Genomic DNA, 17,938 nt, shown 5'->3' on the forward strand with positions numbered 1-17,938 from the left:
CGGTTAAAAATGCAAACTACTGGTAAAAAATATCACTTCAGGGGTATTAACTCCTACAAAGAGTTGACCAACAATTTTGGCAATATCTACTTATTTGAAGATCTTGTCTTGTGGATCATTTTTGATTGTCAAAAGTTTCTCTCTATGGATAATAGTTTTAAAAAAATATGAAAAAAATCTTCATTTTAGGGCAATAATGCCTATTATAATAATTCACAGTTTGTTGTATATAATAAGAACAAAACCTTTTTATACATTATTTGTTTTATTATAAAATAATGAAAACCATTTCAATAAATTAAAAATATAAATATGTTTCTAACGGTTGAGAGCACTAATTTGCATTTAGAAATTTCTTTTTAACAATGTTTGTAAATCATCTTTCTAGGGCTACTTTATGAGTGGTCGAGTGTGCATCATGAATAAATTTCACAAAATGCCTCAGGAGGTTAAAACCCTTCCTCCATTCTGTCATATTTTTAAGAATTTTTTAATTTCCTTCATACATTGCAACAAATAGAGTTTATGTAAGTTTTAAGAAGCTTTGAGAATTTTAAAAAGAAAGATAGAAGATAGTTTGGCAATAATTCCTAGTACAGTTATCAATAAAGTTGGTAACTATAAAAAATAGTCAAATTCACAGTAGAGGACAATATTCCCCATGTAGAAAGTCATGATAAAGCTAAATTTGATCACATGAAGTTTTAACTATACATTTTTATATACAAACTTAATTTAGAATGAGGATTATATAACTAAAATAACTTAAACAAACATTACACTTTACTAATTTTCATGTCTTTGTCACATTAAAGTTCTTATTGGGCAATTATAAAACAAGAACAAAGTTGGCATGGCCAACCTTTGCTCCCTTAACTACAAAATTGATGGATTGTCCCCCACATATCAAATAATATTGATGAAAACAGAAAAATTAAAAAGTAATAGTTATATCAAGAAATCAAAATTGTTAAAACTCCCCTAGAGCCCTAATATACAGAAAACCCTTTTGGAGAACCCTTAAAAATTGACAGGGGTACATCAGACCCTGGCTAACCTCTCAATTGCAACAAATGTACCTCAAGAAATCACCAAGAAACAACAAAATATCACCTCATATTTCTATATTCATGTATAATCAGTTTATTTTCAGCAGCTGTGACCTTGATATATTTTCAATCTATATAAGTTTTATTTGAAACCAACCAAGGAAATTCGAGTTGCCATCCAGAAAGCAAGAAATCCAGACAGACGAATGGAAGGACAGGCTGAGTAACATAGGGATGTCTTACGCTCCAGAATTTTTTTTCTTCTGGGAGTATAAAAATCATAGATTCTCATCCTCCATGATCAAGTTTTTTAAGAGCAAATAAAAAATATTTAGATTTTTTGCAATTTTCTTTAATTTTTCTGTTAAGTTTTCACTAAAATGGTAAAAAAGCAACAACAAAAAAAATCACTCCTCAAATTTTTCAAAAAGTTAAATGAGAATCTAGGTATTTCCTAATGCCCTAATAGTGGCATATCTTTTTTAATTAACAATTTTTTTTAGAGAAAACCAACACATTTTAATCATCACTTTTTCTTTGTGCCTAGCTAACTAATCCGAAAATGTGTTATCATAAAATGAATTTTATTTACATAAGTTCTATTACAAGTACGACAATAATAAAATAACATCAGCCAAAAAGTTTTTCACATCTGCAACAAAAGTATCCACATACAGTATTTTATTAATCTAAATCCAATTTTCTTACAATGAATGATTAAAAAACCCAGTAAACTAAAGGATTACAGCTCACATTCTAACCGTCTCATATCAGTGAACAGATAAAAGCATAATCACCTCACATCACTTCACCCCTAAATAAATTGGATCCACATTTTTGTATTTTCAGGTAAAAAAAATAATAAATGGTTTGGATAAGGGTATATTTTCCTTCAATTCTTGAGGGAATCAAACAGGAAAGGAAAGTGTTATCCAAACAGTATAAAATAATTATGTGTTATTTGTACAAAAAACTACGTTAAGATGTGTTTACAAATAGTATCCCTAGTGAAAATTATCAAATGTAAATACTAATAAATTGTAGAACAGTAAATGTGTTGTATAATGAAACCTGTTTGAAGACATATCAGTAAGTTTTTCTAAATTTTAAAAGATCCAGTCATCTGTATTATTATTGTATATCAATATTTATACGTTTTTTTTCTAAAATAAATTAATTTGTGTACTTGCAGGAGGCCTTGGAGATGCTCTTAAAAAATAAACCACATAACATTTTAATATGTTTTAGTTGAAGGAACAAATAGATATTGTCTAGAACTGTTTATGAAGGAAAAGAAAGAGACGACCAGAATAGAAAAATCCAGATCTTTGATTTAATAAGGCAAAAAAATATATGTGTATTAGGGTTTACCTTCTGAAAAATTATAGGTCAGATGTTTTTTCTGTCACGATCTGAAGAGTATTGTGTTTTTTCACTCAGTTTGGTTCCTGTGTTATACATAAAGCTTTACAGGAGGTTCACTGTTTGCAATTTGTAAATGAACATAGTGATGATGTTGATCAAGTTTGCACATGTATGTTGGTGAAAAGTTTTTGAAGAAATCTTCATAAAAACAAGTCAGAGCTCAAAATTAGGGTTTTTAGCCCTAAACACACACCTTTTTTGTTTTTGCCTCATTAAGTAATGTGCAAATAGATTGCACAGTTTAAATATATTATCTAAAATGAATCACAAAGAAATTTGGCTATGACTAATGATTCTGTCAAACCTAACTTAATCTATCATTTCTTAGTAAATAACCATTATTTACACATTGTTCTATTACATATATAGACAAGAAAACAGTAGATAAATATTGATCACAATTGGTCTTTGTTATTTTGCTGTTTGTGGAATTTGTGGCAGTCCATATTCATCAACAGGTACATTGTCCTGTAAGAAAAGAAGAAAAAAGTATTAAGAGTTATTCCCCTTGTGATACAACTACTTTTTAAAATTTTAAATTGCATTGAATATATTAATATAAGCATGAAATGTTGTAAAGACGTTTATCTTGAAGAAAATAGAGCAGATATTTTACAAACTCTTGCAAATGACAAATACATGTACGTGTCAAGAATTATTTTTTCTATTATATTTTTTTTGATGTTGTCCACTATTGTAATTTAACTTATAATACAATTATTCCATTATTATTAGTTTTTTACATCTTGCTGTATTTAAAAAAATATATATCATGATAACAAGCACAGAAGAAAAAGATTAAAGCAGTAACTTGGAAGCACCATGGATTATCGTATAATTCTGAGTGACAGCTTTATTAAACTGATAAGAATTGCTGCTGTGACTTTGACCTTATACCTAGTAACCTCAAAATCAATAGGGTCTTTTTCATCCCAAAGGCGCATTATCCAATGAACTATTGGCAAAGATCTGATTTATGGCTCAATAGATATTGTCCTGAAATGAAACTCTTCCCATAAACATTCAGTTTATTTGTATACATTGTCATCTTGACCTCTGACAGCCTGATTCAAAAATCAATAGGGGTCTTGTTCTTTCCAAGGGGCATTTTCAAGCTTTGTTTGTTGAAGGTTGGACATATGATTCCAAAGTTATGATCCAGAAACCAAATTTTGCACCAAAAGTTTAGTTTATCATTTGCTGCTGTGACCTTTGACCTCAAAATCAATAGGGTTTTGTTCACCCCATGGGTATGGGGCAGTATCAAACCAAATTTGTTAAAGATATTGTTTATGATTCAAAAGATAGTGTCTTGGAACAGAAATGTTGACACCTGGACACTGCATGCCCAGTCTGCATTTATCATATAACAAGCAGAGTTCCACTTGGTAGCAACTTAACTGAAACAGTATTGTGCGTTCAGTGTAATAGTTTGTGACAAAGACTATCAATTACTATTATAGTAAGGTAAAAAAATTAAACCACATAACTTTTTTTTTCACCTGACAGTCATTAATCTTTAAAAAATGTATTAAAATTATAATTATCTGTGAACATTGAGCATTGATTTAATACTTACTCTCATACTCTCTCCACCTGGCTCAGATGAAGGAACTGAAGGTGTTGCAACAGCATCATCTAAATATGATGAATCTTCCAAATCAAGTTCATCTCCCAATGCATCTAATTCTGCTTCAAGGTCATCTTCATCTAATTCAGGCATTCCATAACTTCTGCCCATTACTTCTTGAATATCATTGGCTTGTTCAGATAGATCTTCAAGTTCATCTTGCAAATTCTGAAATTGTAAAAATTCAGTACAGGAAATTTTTTTATATCTAATTTGCATAGGTTTTCCTTATATCTATTGTGGACAAAATGATATTACTTATATTGTGATTAACTTACACAGTAAAGATTACAGCATTATATGACTATCTATTTACAGTATATCAGTTTTTTTCGTATCTGCTTTTTTCAAGATTTATGACAAAAGGGGCGAGTTATATTGATATGTTGATTGATATGCACACCAAAAAATCACTGTTATCAGATGTAAAGAGAACTTAAACTTATCAACTGACAGAAAATCCCTCACAAATAAATATGTGGACTACAAACTAAAATAAACAAAATTTGGATAGCAGTTGATGGAAGTAATTTGTGCATAATGATGATTGTAAAAGAAGCGTTAATGCAAAAATCAATTAAAAATATCGTTATTTTTATCAATTTTGATATCAATTTCCAATTATTTGTGATTTGGCATTAGTAAAAAGCTTGTCAATTAATGTTTATGGAAATGTCACTGATTGCTGATTTGTCAACATGTATGATTAGCCAGTTTTTAATTTTAAAGGAAAACTAGGATTTTAATTAAATATGCAAATAACCTATAACCTATGATCTGACAATCAACAAATAAGACTGATTTAACTTTGAGTTGTTGAAAACTTAGAAATAACATGTAACACATCCTATCTGTAAAGCTAATTCTAAATATATCTATACAAACCTCAACTTGATCAATATCTACATGCTTGTAGGCTTTTTTAAATTCTTTTACTCCAACTTTCATTGCATCTACCTAAAAAATGAATTCTTAAAAATTTAAATTATTTTTTTCTTGAATGTCAACATAGGTTAATATAAAACATTTGTATAATTCAAAATCATTCTGAATGACCTGATTTCATTCTGACCAAAAAATGTACAATCATTTTGCAATAATATTTCACCTTTACTTTTTACATTAAGACATTAGATGGTTTTTAATTCCGTCTTATAAAATGCGTGAAAATGAACTGCTTTTAACACTACAGAAACTCACATCAGTAAAATGTATCTTTTTCAAATCTATTTCTATCATGAAAATAATAAAATCAACTTTATAATTTTTAACTGGTTAAAAATACAAAAAAAAAACATGTGTCTTACAGTTGTCTTTGTGTCTTTAATATTCTGTATATTGTAATTCTGTTGTTCTAGATTAAAAGACTGCTGCATTAAATTATCTCGCTGGTTGTCATACCTGCATAGATTAAAATAATATAGATCTCAAATTACAGTTGTATTACTGATATAGACATAGCAAATTTTAACCATTTTTGAGACATGTAATGTGTTAATTCATTTCCACTATTGAGTCGTGTTTATGGTTTTTTGTGCCATGGTTAAAACTTACGATTAAATCTGTATATAAATATCAAGGTTCTGATGTAAATGCATATTCCTACTTCTGTAACATATTTATTTATTATATTTGTTGAAAAAATGTTTTGTATCTTATAAAATATTGACCTGCCCATTACTAGGTCTGTCATAAATGACAAAATGGATCAAGATCAGTCATCATGAAATACAGTAGTGTCCTGTAATTCCGCCCGTCCAGTAAACCGGCCCATTCATATTTCTTCCGTAACTTTTAGATTCTTAACCAACTTCCATAAATATATGGGGTAAGAGAGAGGGTTCTATGTTTTACTATTAGCTGATTTTCCGTAAAATTGCTTGGAAATTAAAAATGGAGGCAACAAGGAGCCTGACTGAATCACCTGGGACTGTAGGGAATATTTAGACCACATTTCAAACATCTATTGAGTTTTAAAGATAATAGTCAACAAAGCAGGTGTTAGTAGTCTAGATGTAATGAAATGCTTCGCTGAGCGCAGCCTGATACGACCACAGAGATCAAACCCTGAACAGTTGGGGCAAGTTTGGACACAATATTCAAGCTTGATACTGTCTGAATTTGAATAGTGATCAAATTTTTGACATAATATAGGTTTCTGACACAAAATAAATGTGGTCAAAGATCTTAAAAATTTGAAATGGGACATTTAATTTACCTATGGTCTGATATCCAAAATCTAACAACATGGTTATATTCAGCACATAAAAAAACACCAAAAATTTAATATTAGTTGAAATCAAACAAAGTTTAATTTTGGACCCTTTGGACCTCAATGTAGACCAATTTAAAAATGGGGCCCAATATCCAAAATAGTAATACAAGGTTAGAAACCCCAAAAATTAAAGACTTTAAATTAATCCCATTGAAATTGGTTAAAAGATTTGTATTCATTTTCAATTGAAGATTTCTTGCTATTGCTCAATACTGTGATATTGTGATACTGTGCTATTGCCCAATACTGTGCTATTGTGCAATACTGTGCAATTGAAGATCTCTTGCTATTGCGCAATAATGTGCTATTGTGCAATACTGTGCTATTGCGCAATACTGTGCAATTGAAGATTTCTTGCTATTGCGCAATACTGTGCAATTGAAAATTTCTTGCTATTGCGCAATACTGTGCAATTGAATATTTCTTGCTATTGAACAATAGTGTGATATTGCGCAATACTGTGCAATTGAAGATCTCTTGCTATTGCGCAATACTGTGCAATTGAAGATTGCTTGCTATTGCGCAATACTGCGCAATTGAAGATTTCTTGCTATTTCGCAATACTGTGCAATTGAAGATTTCTTGCTATTGCCCAATACTGTGCTATTGCCCAATACTGTTCAACTGAAGATCTCTTGCTATTGCGCAATAATGTGCTATTGTGCAATACTGTGCTATTGCGCAATACTGTGCAACTGAAGATTTCTTGCTATTGCGCAATACTGTGCAATTGAAGATTTCTTGCTATTGCGCAATACTGTGCAATTGAAGATTTCTTGCTATTGTGCAATACTGTGCAATTAGGTCAATATCCCTAATGCGCCTCAAATTGAGGAACACAAAAGTTGTGTGTAAACAAAAAATCTCTGTGTAGTGATATTGGACATGTTTCTATTTTTAACAATTGACTGAGCTTAACCATTTGTGTTGATTTGAAAAGTAGAGGACCATAGAATAAATGTGTAAAAACTATGCAGTTATTAAATGTATGCAAAGTATTAAATTTTCAAAGAACTTATTGTGTGAAAAAAGGGGATTTTTTACCACCAGGAGCCCCAACACGAAAGGATCTTCGGGGTGTGCTAATTTATGGATAAATGAATCACACTTCGTACCCCGAAAATTTAACCACAAATGTGAAAATGTCTCAGCTTCGAAATGAGCCATCATGCATATCCAAGTTTACGGTATGGACTGTGCTACAGAGGAAAACGTTACCATTACCGCCTATATAAAATCAATTACGCATATTGCCCCAATTTACAAGATGAATTTGAGAAGTTGTCAGACTGAATTATGCATGATTGTATCTTGTACACCAGAGACGATTGTGAAAATGAAGGTTAGTTGTCTTTTATAAATACCTAGTTATCACAGTTGGTTCTTGATTAACATTATTTATAAAGATCAGCAACAATTTTCGCATTTGAAATGTATGACTGGCACGGGGCTGGAGCACTTCTTTTAGGCAAATCTTTGTTTACAATTACATGCATGATCGAGACGCTGAAGGAAGATAAATGTCATTGACTTGAAAAAGGGACTAATTACTTATGGAAACATTTAATATTGTTAAATAGTAAGTCAACATTACACACTAAAGACATTGTTATGTTATTATCATTCCAATCTACAGGAATAGCTTATAATCAAGGGAAATAACACTCTTCATACGAGTATAATTTGATGCAACTTACAAGTGTTTTGCACCAATATTTGACCATTAATTAGCAGCTGGTCATTCAAATATGCAAATAAACAGACACACATATTTTAAGAAAAGTATAATTGCTATATTAAATGCACAGTAGCAAATCACAAGATATTGTCTTTTCTCGGTGAAAAAGGGGAGGGTAAAACCTTTTAAAAACAAGGTACTTCACCTATTTAGCTATTAAGCTATTACTGATTATAATAAAAGGTTAAACTGAAGGTTGTGAAGTCATCAGGGAGAAGCATCTCTCTTTTATTGTGATAAAACTTTGAAGTTTGACTGTGCAATTGAAGATTTCTTGCTATTGCGCAATAGAGTGATATTGCGCAATACTGTGCAACTGAAGATTTCTTGTTATTGCGCAATACTGTTAATCTGTTATATATAATAATTTACACGCCCTGTTTGGTGTGTATCTCCTGCCATATCAGTATTTGTTTGCTTTCATATATAAATCAGAAATAATCAATGTAAAAATGGAAATTTTTTAGAAAAAAACAAAAAATCATGCAAAAAAAATCCCTCCCCCCCCCCCCAATTTTTTTTCTTCAAATTTTGAAAAATCTCGAAGAAAATTAAAAATATGAACCCCCCAAAAAAAATGGAAAAAAAATCCCCTCCAAACTTTTTGACCCCCCCCCTTTGGAGTAATTACCCCTAAACTCAATCCCAGCCTTCCCTTTGAGGTATGGAACCTTGTATTACAAATTCAGAGAGATCCATACACTTAAACACAAGTTATTATTTGGAAACTAGAACTACTGTTAGAAAAATGCTTTTTTTTGGCGACTTTTTTGCCACCAGATGTGTCATCGGACGACATCGATGACGCAGACGACGACTGATAGCATTATACAAATGCAAATTTTTTGTGGTCATAAAAAGGTGGGAGATTGATAACCTACTAAAACCATAGACATGTTATTATGCCAATGCGTCAAATCAGGAACCTTGTCAGTGGATGTCTTTACTTAAAATTTAAGTGTGTTTGTCCTTTAAAAATTTGGTGTTGATAGCATTTATTTCCTAACACTAGAATCAGGCCAATATATGGTACAGACTATTGTCTATTGTTGATAACTGTGTGTTAACTTCTAGTTGTCTTTGGTTTTTTGTGTGTTTTGTTGTAAACCATCAATCTCCTTTTATACATACTTACATGTACAATATGATCTATAAAGCAAATATAGTTGCCCTTTTACTCATATTAAGTACACGAATCTTGAAAACTGATGGGATTGACCTAAGCAAGCCATTAGAACATAAAAATGAGGTCAAGGACAACTGACCTATGTCAGACAGAAATTTCAGACCATATGACATCTATTTATAAAATTTGGATTTCCTAACTCTCTACCTTCTGTAATATTTCCAATGATTAAGCTTTATACAATTTGTGAACATTGCAGCTGCTGGAATACCATACCTATGTCTTGAATTCTACCACATTGCAGGGAAACAAAAATGTTTAATGTTCTAAATGTGTGAAGTATTACATATGTACATGTATATCTAATTGTCATCTGTAAATCATGTTTCTCGTATGATTGTGGCCTGTTATCTATTTCTTGCATGAAGAGCTATTCCTTGTATCACACTGCACAGAATGTGATACAAAAAAAGTGAAACGAAAACAGTGTTAATTTTGATTGGCTTATTCAGCATCAGGAGACAATATTACGGCATTTCCATTGGCTATTCATTAGGTCATTGTTAACTTTCAAAGGTTATGCGATGTACATTTCTTAGGTTTTAAAACTCGTGAGAATTGGATATTGCTTGATATCAACTCTTTTTATCTAATTTAAATAGCAATAATAAACTCGCCATAGGCTTGTTTATTATTACATGTATATTGAAATTAAATAATTCAAGTTGATATCCAATTCTCATTCGTTATGAAACCTATAAATCTCTATGTAACACATCTTTCAAGTTATGATCTGTGCAAAAAACATAAACAACCATATTACATATGTTGAAACAAAATGATAACTTCATATCAATACAGTTTAACTTATGATACATGTATCAAATATTTTGAAAATTCAAAATTCAATTTTTACATATATACAACTTACATCTTCTTTTGTTTTAAAACTCTCATTGCTTTCTGTTTTACCATATTCTGAAAAGATTAAAACAATATTTTATTAACTATTAAAGTTTCTTTTAGTGCTAATTGCTTCAGTGTAATGTTCTTTAAGATTATCACCACATATTCAAAAGGCTACCTTTCCTATCTGGGTTTTGGTTTCACCTGCTTTGCTTTAATCAATTCACTCTAGTTTAGCATTGACATACGCTGTTTCAATCTAATATGGCATAAAAACAACAATCAAGCAAAAAGATATTTTTATTGTGATTCTATCTCTACCAATGTATAAAATGAAGCAGACTAAAAAAAAAGAATATTAGCATTTTTTTCACTCTAAAAATTGATTAAATTCTAATTCTAACTATTACTAACAACTTATACTTATTCAAGAACTGTTAACAGTTTTTCTACAGACTAATGCCTAATTTCATTTGCTGATAAAATATGTAAATTTATTTGATTTAATTTAGATTTTGTGTGAAACTGTACATAACTGTCCAGCAAATATTAAAAGATACATAACATCCAGCAAATATTAAAATGTACTGTTGTACATAACATGTAGCAAAAATTAAAAGGTACAGGACATCGTGATTTATTTTTTAGCATTTAAAAAGTTATATATATCTATCATAGTTTGGAAAACACAAAAAAATAGATAAAAATTGTAATTTAATGACAATAATTTCTATAAGGAATCCTGTCATATCAAATGACAGGTAAACAAGTTTTTCTACCATCTATTAGTGTTAGTGTAAAAGAAATTAAGGGCCATAATTCATGAACATCAAATGGAAAATCGTCAAATCCAATCTTAACCTACCTATTAAAGTTTGAAAAGCATTGGTAGAAAAGCTCTTGCATGGAAACAGTTGGAGCTACCTGTGATACTACCTCACATAACTGAATCTTCTTTCTTAAAATTCAGTTAATAACTGATTAATAGAATTGGTGTCTTACCTTTGCAGGTCCTTCTCTCATTTTCTTCATTTGATCTTTATACTTCTTTAATTCTGCATCTAACCTCGCAATTTTTTTGTCTATAGAATCTCCTCTAGTGTCAATCTGAATTATAAAAAATTCTTTATAAAAGTACATTTAAAAAAAAAGTTTAATATGAATTAAATAAAAAATGCATCAAAATCCAGCCTCTTATTCTTAAAAAAGACCAAATACTCTGCTAATCCTTGTACATAATTTATACATACATGTACATGTGGTACCAATCTCTAATGAACTGAACCGCCTCGGTGGTCTCGTGTTCGCCTAGAGTGTGGGAGGTCGAGGGTTCGAACCCAGGCCGGGTCAACCCAAAGACATTAAAATTGGTATTTGCTGCTTCTCCGCTAACCACGCAGCATTTAGGAGTAAAAGCAAAGACTGGTCAGCTCAGAGACAGAATAATGTGTCCAGGTAAGGTGACATGTCTTCCTGCGATCTGTTACCTTATGAACTAGCATGTTAAACATCGCGCTCAGCGTGTCGGTCTAGTACAAAGCAGGGTTAATATTCATATTACATTAAAATGTTCTCGTCCTGAATATGCATATTAATTTGCCGCTGGACATTAAGCAGCCATCCATCATCATCATCATCTAATGAACTGCCTCAGTGGTAGCATATACATGTCTCAAGTGCAGGAGGTTGTGGGTTTCAGTTTGATTCCAGACCCAATCAAAATAAACACTTTAAAATTTCTATTTGCTACTTCTCCACTGAGATTGCTGCATATAGGAATTAGAGCAAAGACAAGCTAGCTCAGTCAGATAGATGTTTGTCTCTTAGGACTCTTAGATTGGTCCTTTTGTCTTTTTTGTCAGACATTTTAAGTTTGGTGTGAAGTGCTCTCAAACATGTTGAACTGTGCCACATTCTGTATGAGCCTTTCCCAAGTCAGTAATTCAGTGGTTGATGTTGTTTGAAATTTGTTTTTCATTTATTGTTTAAACATTAATCAGGCCATTGGTTTTCTTGTTTGAAAATCTCTACAAAAAAGTATAGTTGACAGCAAGTAAAAACACTAATAACATGCTAACTGGAGACTTAATTATATAAACTGTCCAGACATGCCAGATATAAACTGCTAATAAATGTCTGCAAAACGACAAGGAGTTTCAAAATAAACTGCTTGCTTCCAACTCATTCAAATCCATGAATCACCAACAAGAAGACAACCTCCTTAATATAGTGTTAATCACAAACCCATCACTGGTCATAACATGATTGGCAATCATACCACATCTTTTTATTTTCATAATACATGTACATGTATTGAAGTATCACCTTTAAAGTACAAGGGGAGCATACCAGTAAGAGAAAAGAAAAGGCTGAAATACTGATTCAACAATATCAATCTTCACTATTGACCAATCAACATCAATACCCAAAACAACAAAACACACCTGAACTAACAATAGAAAGACTACACAAAGATGTAAATCTATCAAAAGCATCTGGACCAGGTGGCGTAAATTTTACCTGTAAAATCATACAACTTCAATAATTCTGTGGCTTCACTTGACAGTTTAGTTGTCAAACATACTACATGTATTAATTAATGTATTTTACCTGGGATAACTACCGTTGTTTTATAAATGATCTGTGTATTTGAAACACTTGATAGAAATTTCAAACTTCTTCCATTATTTTACCGTTTTTTCAAGTTACATCGCATAAAATAATATTAACTGGTAAAAGATATATAAATGCAATACAAATTTAAGGAAGAATTATATAAGAATAGTAATTAAATGATTTTAACTATCTTCATGATCTTAGGACAAATAGGCAAATATTTTATCGAAATTATTTGAGAGCTTTTTACTACTTTCAATGCTTAAACTGAAATTCAGTAGAAATTTATTTACATAAATATTTTTGTAAATTTCTATGACCTGATGATCATGCATGATCTGGCTTAAATATAAAATCAATACTTTAGATGACATTATTTAGTATAGGCACAGACTATTACAATTGAGATAAACAAAAAGAAAGACAAAAAAGAATACTTATGAAACAAAAATCAAATACAAATAGAACAGCTTATTATGGAGGTGACGAGGTAGTGAAATCTATCCAGTACATATTAATTATATTGTTGTTGACTTTTTAAAAATTTTGATAACTGATTTATGAATAGATGCTTGAAAACTCATTTCTTTTCTTCATTAAGTCAAGAGAGGTTCAAAGCAATTTTTAACATGACAAAGGCAAAATTGAGTTCTATGTTTATCTTAATTCATTAAAATTAATATAATACTCTTATCTTAATAAAAAATGTGAGATATATATGTAGCTTTACTAAAAAAAACACCGAAAACGTCAATAAATATTTACAAAAAAATATCTCTATTTATGAGCCCTTATCTACAACTGATAATTTTTAAATCTCCCATTGTGACTTGAAATCTATGTCACATGTCTGGTACTAGCCAAAATCATATTTATATACATGTATATGTACAAGGTTGTTGAGAGGCTGGTTCCTGCTATCAATCCAGATAATAAATTGAAAGCAAGACCAAGGAGAACCATGCATAACAGCTACAAAGTTTGATACCTTAAACTTCTTATTGTCTAAAATCAAGCGAGAAACAATATACAGTCTTGGGTCATAGTGTTTCTCCTATCAGAAATTCCCCTATTATTTCATATAAAAACACATTTTTTTTTTTAAATCTACTGAAAATATTTTCTTGTCCAAATTGGGCGATTTCCTTTTCATTAAATTCAGAAATGTCTGTGCAGTTTCTTGCAGTAATTCTGAAATATATTAATAATTTATATTTTTAGGGAAATCTGTTTAAAAACAAATATGAATTTCTGTACAAAAAAATCATATGGCTATATAGGAAAATATGACACTTAATTTCAACATTTGTATCCACTTATGAAAAATGGTAAAATCCCGATGAATTTAGTCCTGCCAACTCGCCCCACTTATGAAAATTAGTGTAATCTACACAATCTCCCCATCTGTACTGCTAAAATAACAACATAACAATAGACAAAAATAAACAAAAAACACTTGTATACTAATAAAAAAAGAAAATGTGGATAGTGTCCACATGTGGACACAGATGATGCCCCCGCTTGCATATCATATAGTTATAAAGGGACATAACTGAAGAACGGTAAAAGTGACGCTACCCAAATTTCAACTTGATCTGTGTTTTGTGGTAATAAGCATTGTGTGTAAGTCTCATAACATTTGGTTGAGGCTAACTTAAGAAGAGAACAGAAACTAAAAATTCAGCAATTTTTATATTTGTAAACACGCATAACTCTAGAACGGTTGTGTATAATTTTTATAACATTTGGTTGAGACAAACTAAAGTTAGAGAATGGAAACGAAAAATTCAGCAATTTTTATGTTTATAAAGGGACATACCTCAAGAATGGTAAAAGTGTCGCCACCAAATTTCATACTTAATCTGTATGATGTAGTTATAAGCATTGTGTATAAGTTTCATAACATTTGGTTGAGGCAAACTAAAGTTAGAAAACGGAAACAAAAAATTTGTACTTGATCTTAGTTTTGTGGTAATGAATATTGTGTATAGGTTTCATAATAATTGGTTGGGGCAAACTTAAGTTACAGAATGGAAACTAAAAATTTTGCAATCTTTCAATTTATAAAGGGGCATAACTCAATAATGGTTAAAGTGACACTACCAAAATTCAACTTGATCTGTTTTTTGTGGTAATAAGCATTGTGTATAAGTTTCATAACATTTGGTTGAGGCAAACTTAAGTAAGAGAACGGAAACTAAAAATTTTGCAATTTTTCCATTTATAAAGGGGCATAACTCTAGAACAGTAATAGTGACGCCACCAAAATTCAAACTTGATCTGTTTTTTGTGGTAATAAGCATTGTGTATAATTTTCATAACATTTGGTTGAGGCAAACTTAAGTAAGAGAACGGAAACTAAAAATTTTGCATTTTTTCCATTTATAAAGGGGCATAACTCTAGAACAGTTAAAGTGATACCACCAAAATTCAAACTTGATCTGTTTTTTGTGGTAATAATAATTGTGTATAAGTTTCATAACATTTGGTTGAGGCAAACTTAAGTAAGAGAACGGAAACTAAAAATTTTGCAATTTTTCCATTTATAAAGGGGCATAACTCTAGAACAGTAATAGTGACGCCACCAAAATTCAAACTTGATCTGTTTTTTGTGGTAATAAGCATTGTGTATAATTTTCATAACATTTGGTTGAGGCAAACTTAAGTAAGAGAACGGAAACTAAAAATTTTGCATTTTTTCCATTTATAAAGGGGCATAACTCTAGAACAGTTAAAGTGATACCACCAAAATTCAAACTTGATCTGTTTTTTGTGGTAATAAGCATTGTGTATAAGTTTCATAACATTTGGTTGAGGCAAACTTAAGTAAGAGAACGGAAACTAAAAATTTTGCAATTTTTCCATTTATAAAGGGGCATAACTCTAGAACGGTTAAAATGACACCACCAAATTTCAAACTTGGTCTGTGCTTTGTAGTAATAAGAATTGTGTATAAGTTTCATAACATTTGGTTGAGGCAAACTCAAGTTAGAGAACGGAAACCAATTTTGGGACGTACGTACAGACGGACAAGGGTAAAACTTAATGCCGCCACCGCTATGGCGGGGCCATAAAAATTAAATCATTAATTATGATTCTGATTGAAATTAAATGATGCTTCAACATGTGGAAGCAGTACATTGCCGCCAGCATCTCTACAACTAGACTGTTAAGTCAGTGTGGTCGTGTCAATGGTCCAGTTGTGGAAGCCGAAAGCTACTGATCTGTTTTAAGTGAGACTTTATGACAATCTAGTATGCAATCTTTGTGTATTTATGTGCTGATATTTCATCTAGTACTTTGTTTTGTGTAATCATTTCAGTGCTTGTCATAATCAATTCATTGTATGCTTGCTTTTTAATGTTATTGTAATGCATACTTATGTATATGTGAAAACACTCATGATTCTTGTCTTATCTCGTAAAACAGTGTTTTATATTAACCAGAAAACAAACATCATAAACAGTTACAATGGTCAATAATGTCACAGAAATGCTGAAACTTACTTCTTTCTGCTTTGTTTCAACCAAAAGAAAAGCAGTTAAAAAAAAACAAGATGCCTTTCTAAGGTTTTCATCAGAATTCATTTATTTCTTTTTTCAGATGTGAGGCAAGTTTGCAGTTGGGATTAAAACTACTTCTCATAAGCGGGCCGAGTTGATATATAGCCCTTATTCAGTAGGATTAAATTATTTTTTCATATGCAGGGTGAGTTTGCAGACCTTTATTCATTAGGATTAAACTACTTTTCATAAGTGGGGCAAATTGGCAGACCTTAATTCATCGAGATTTAACTCCTTTAAAAGTTTTCATAAGTGGGGGAAGTTGGTAGGCCTTAATTCAGCAGGAATTAATTTTTTCATAAGTGGGGAGAGTTGGCAGACCTTTACTCATCGAGTTTAAACTACTTTTCATAAGTGGAACGAGTTGGCAGACCTTAGTTCATCGAGATTTATTTCCTTTTCATAAGTGGGGCGAGTTGGTAGGCCTTAATTCAGTAGTAGGATTTAATCATTTTTTCATAAGTGGGGCGAGTTGCCTAAGACTGTACTTGAAGGTATTGGGTCCTTTCGCTCCTAACACACGTTCGCACCCTACAAGTTCGCCCCCTGGATTCGTTCGCACCCTATTTTTATTCAAATACTGGTTGAATTCTAGATGTTTTTTTTTAGATATCTTTATTAAAATCTTTATATTTTCATTAATAAAATTCAGCAATTTTTAAATGAAATATTTATTTGTGATTTGATGATTAATTATTAAGTGTTAATTAGGTATGATTACTGTTAATTGGTATTTACAAAGCCAATTTGGTATTATTGTTCTGTGTTTGAAAATCATGATCGTTGTTATAACAAGCTTTGATGTGAATATAACATGTACATTTGCAGTTAGCTTGTTATGAATAAAATCAAAGAAGATTTGGAATCTACCGCCTTTCTTTTTTTTCAATACAAGTCTTAGATGAATGAACTTTGTCATCTTTATGTCAATCTTTTATTCATGATTCATTTCGTCAAAATAATTAATAAAACACTAAAGGAAACAATACATTTTAAGAATATTATTTTATTTTGAGGAAACAATATACAAACAACTTATTTATTGCAATACATTTACTTAAACACGATTAATAATGTATTCAACACAAAACCTATAAAAAGGGGTGCGAACAGACCCAGGGTGCGAACATGAATGGGCGTGAACGTGATTTTGGGTGATCGGACCCTGATTCACTCGGCCTGATTCATACTTGTATTCAAAGCTTTTTTTTTTCTAATCCCACCTACGGTACCCGATGATTTAAGTCTTATTGGTTGCTACGACGTATACATACAGATACAAAAACCACCTGTCATATCATTATAAAAAATTTAACTGGAGACATGAAAAATATTATTTGCCTTCTATATTTTTCACTTCCACTTCCAGCGACTTATGCTGTTATCTTACACTGATCTGAGTCATTAAGTTAGCTTACATTTGAAATGCAGTCTGTGAGATTAGGTGCAGGAGTTTTTTCTTTGCCTTTTCCGAATAGTCGATTCATTTTTGTCTTATTTTTAAATGAAAGCTAAATTTCTTCGTCTGTTTTGATTGTTCCGGAAACCGAATTAGTGTGACATAAACGTCATATCCTTTAGGGAGCACTAAGTTCATCTATCTTTCTTAT

General features: G+C 31.0%; 1 protein-coding gene across 1 annotated transcript; it reads right to left on the reverse strand.

Moving 5' to 3' along the window:
* Positions 1 to 246: 246 nt before the first annotated feature.
* On the reverse strand, positions 247 to 17,877 carry LOC127728138 (charged multivesicular body protein 5-like). The gene is made up of 7 exons (XM_052235380.1): positions 17,747 to 17,877; positions 11,152 to 11,256; positions 10,175 to 10,221; positions 5,412 to 5,505; positions 4,990 to 5,061; positions 4,054 to 4,272; positions 247 to 2,942 (listed from the first exon to the last, which is right to left on the reverse strand). Exons 1-7 carry the CDS (start codon positions 17,813 to 17,815, stop codon positions 2,886 to 2,888), a joined length of 663 nt encoding a protein of 220 aa, XP_052091340.1. The 5' UTR covers positions 17,816 to 17,877; the 3' UTR covers positions 247 to 2,885.
* Positions 17,878 to 17,938: the final 61 nt, after the last annotated feature.

This window comes from Mytilus californianus, unplaced genomic scaffold (assembly GCF_021869535.1).
Source record: "Mytilus californianus isolate M0D057914Y unplaced genomic scaffold, xbMytCali1.0.p SCAF_2, whole genome shotgun sequence".
Classification (NCBI taxonomy): domain Eukaryota; kingdom Metazoa; phylum Mollusca; class Bivalvia; order Mytilida; family Mytilidae; genus Mytilus; species Mytilus californianus.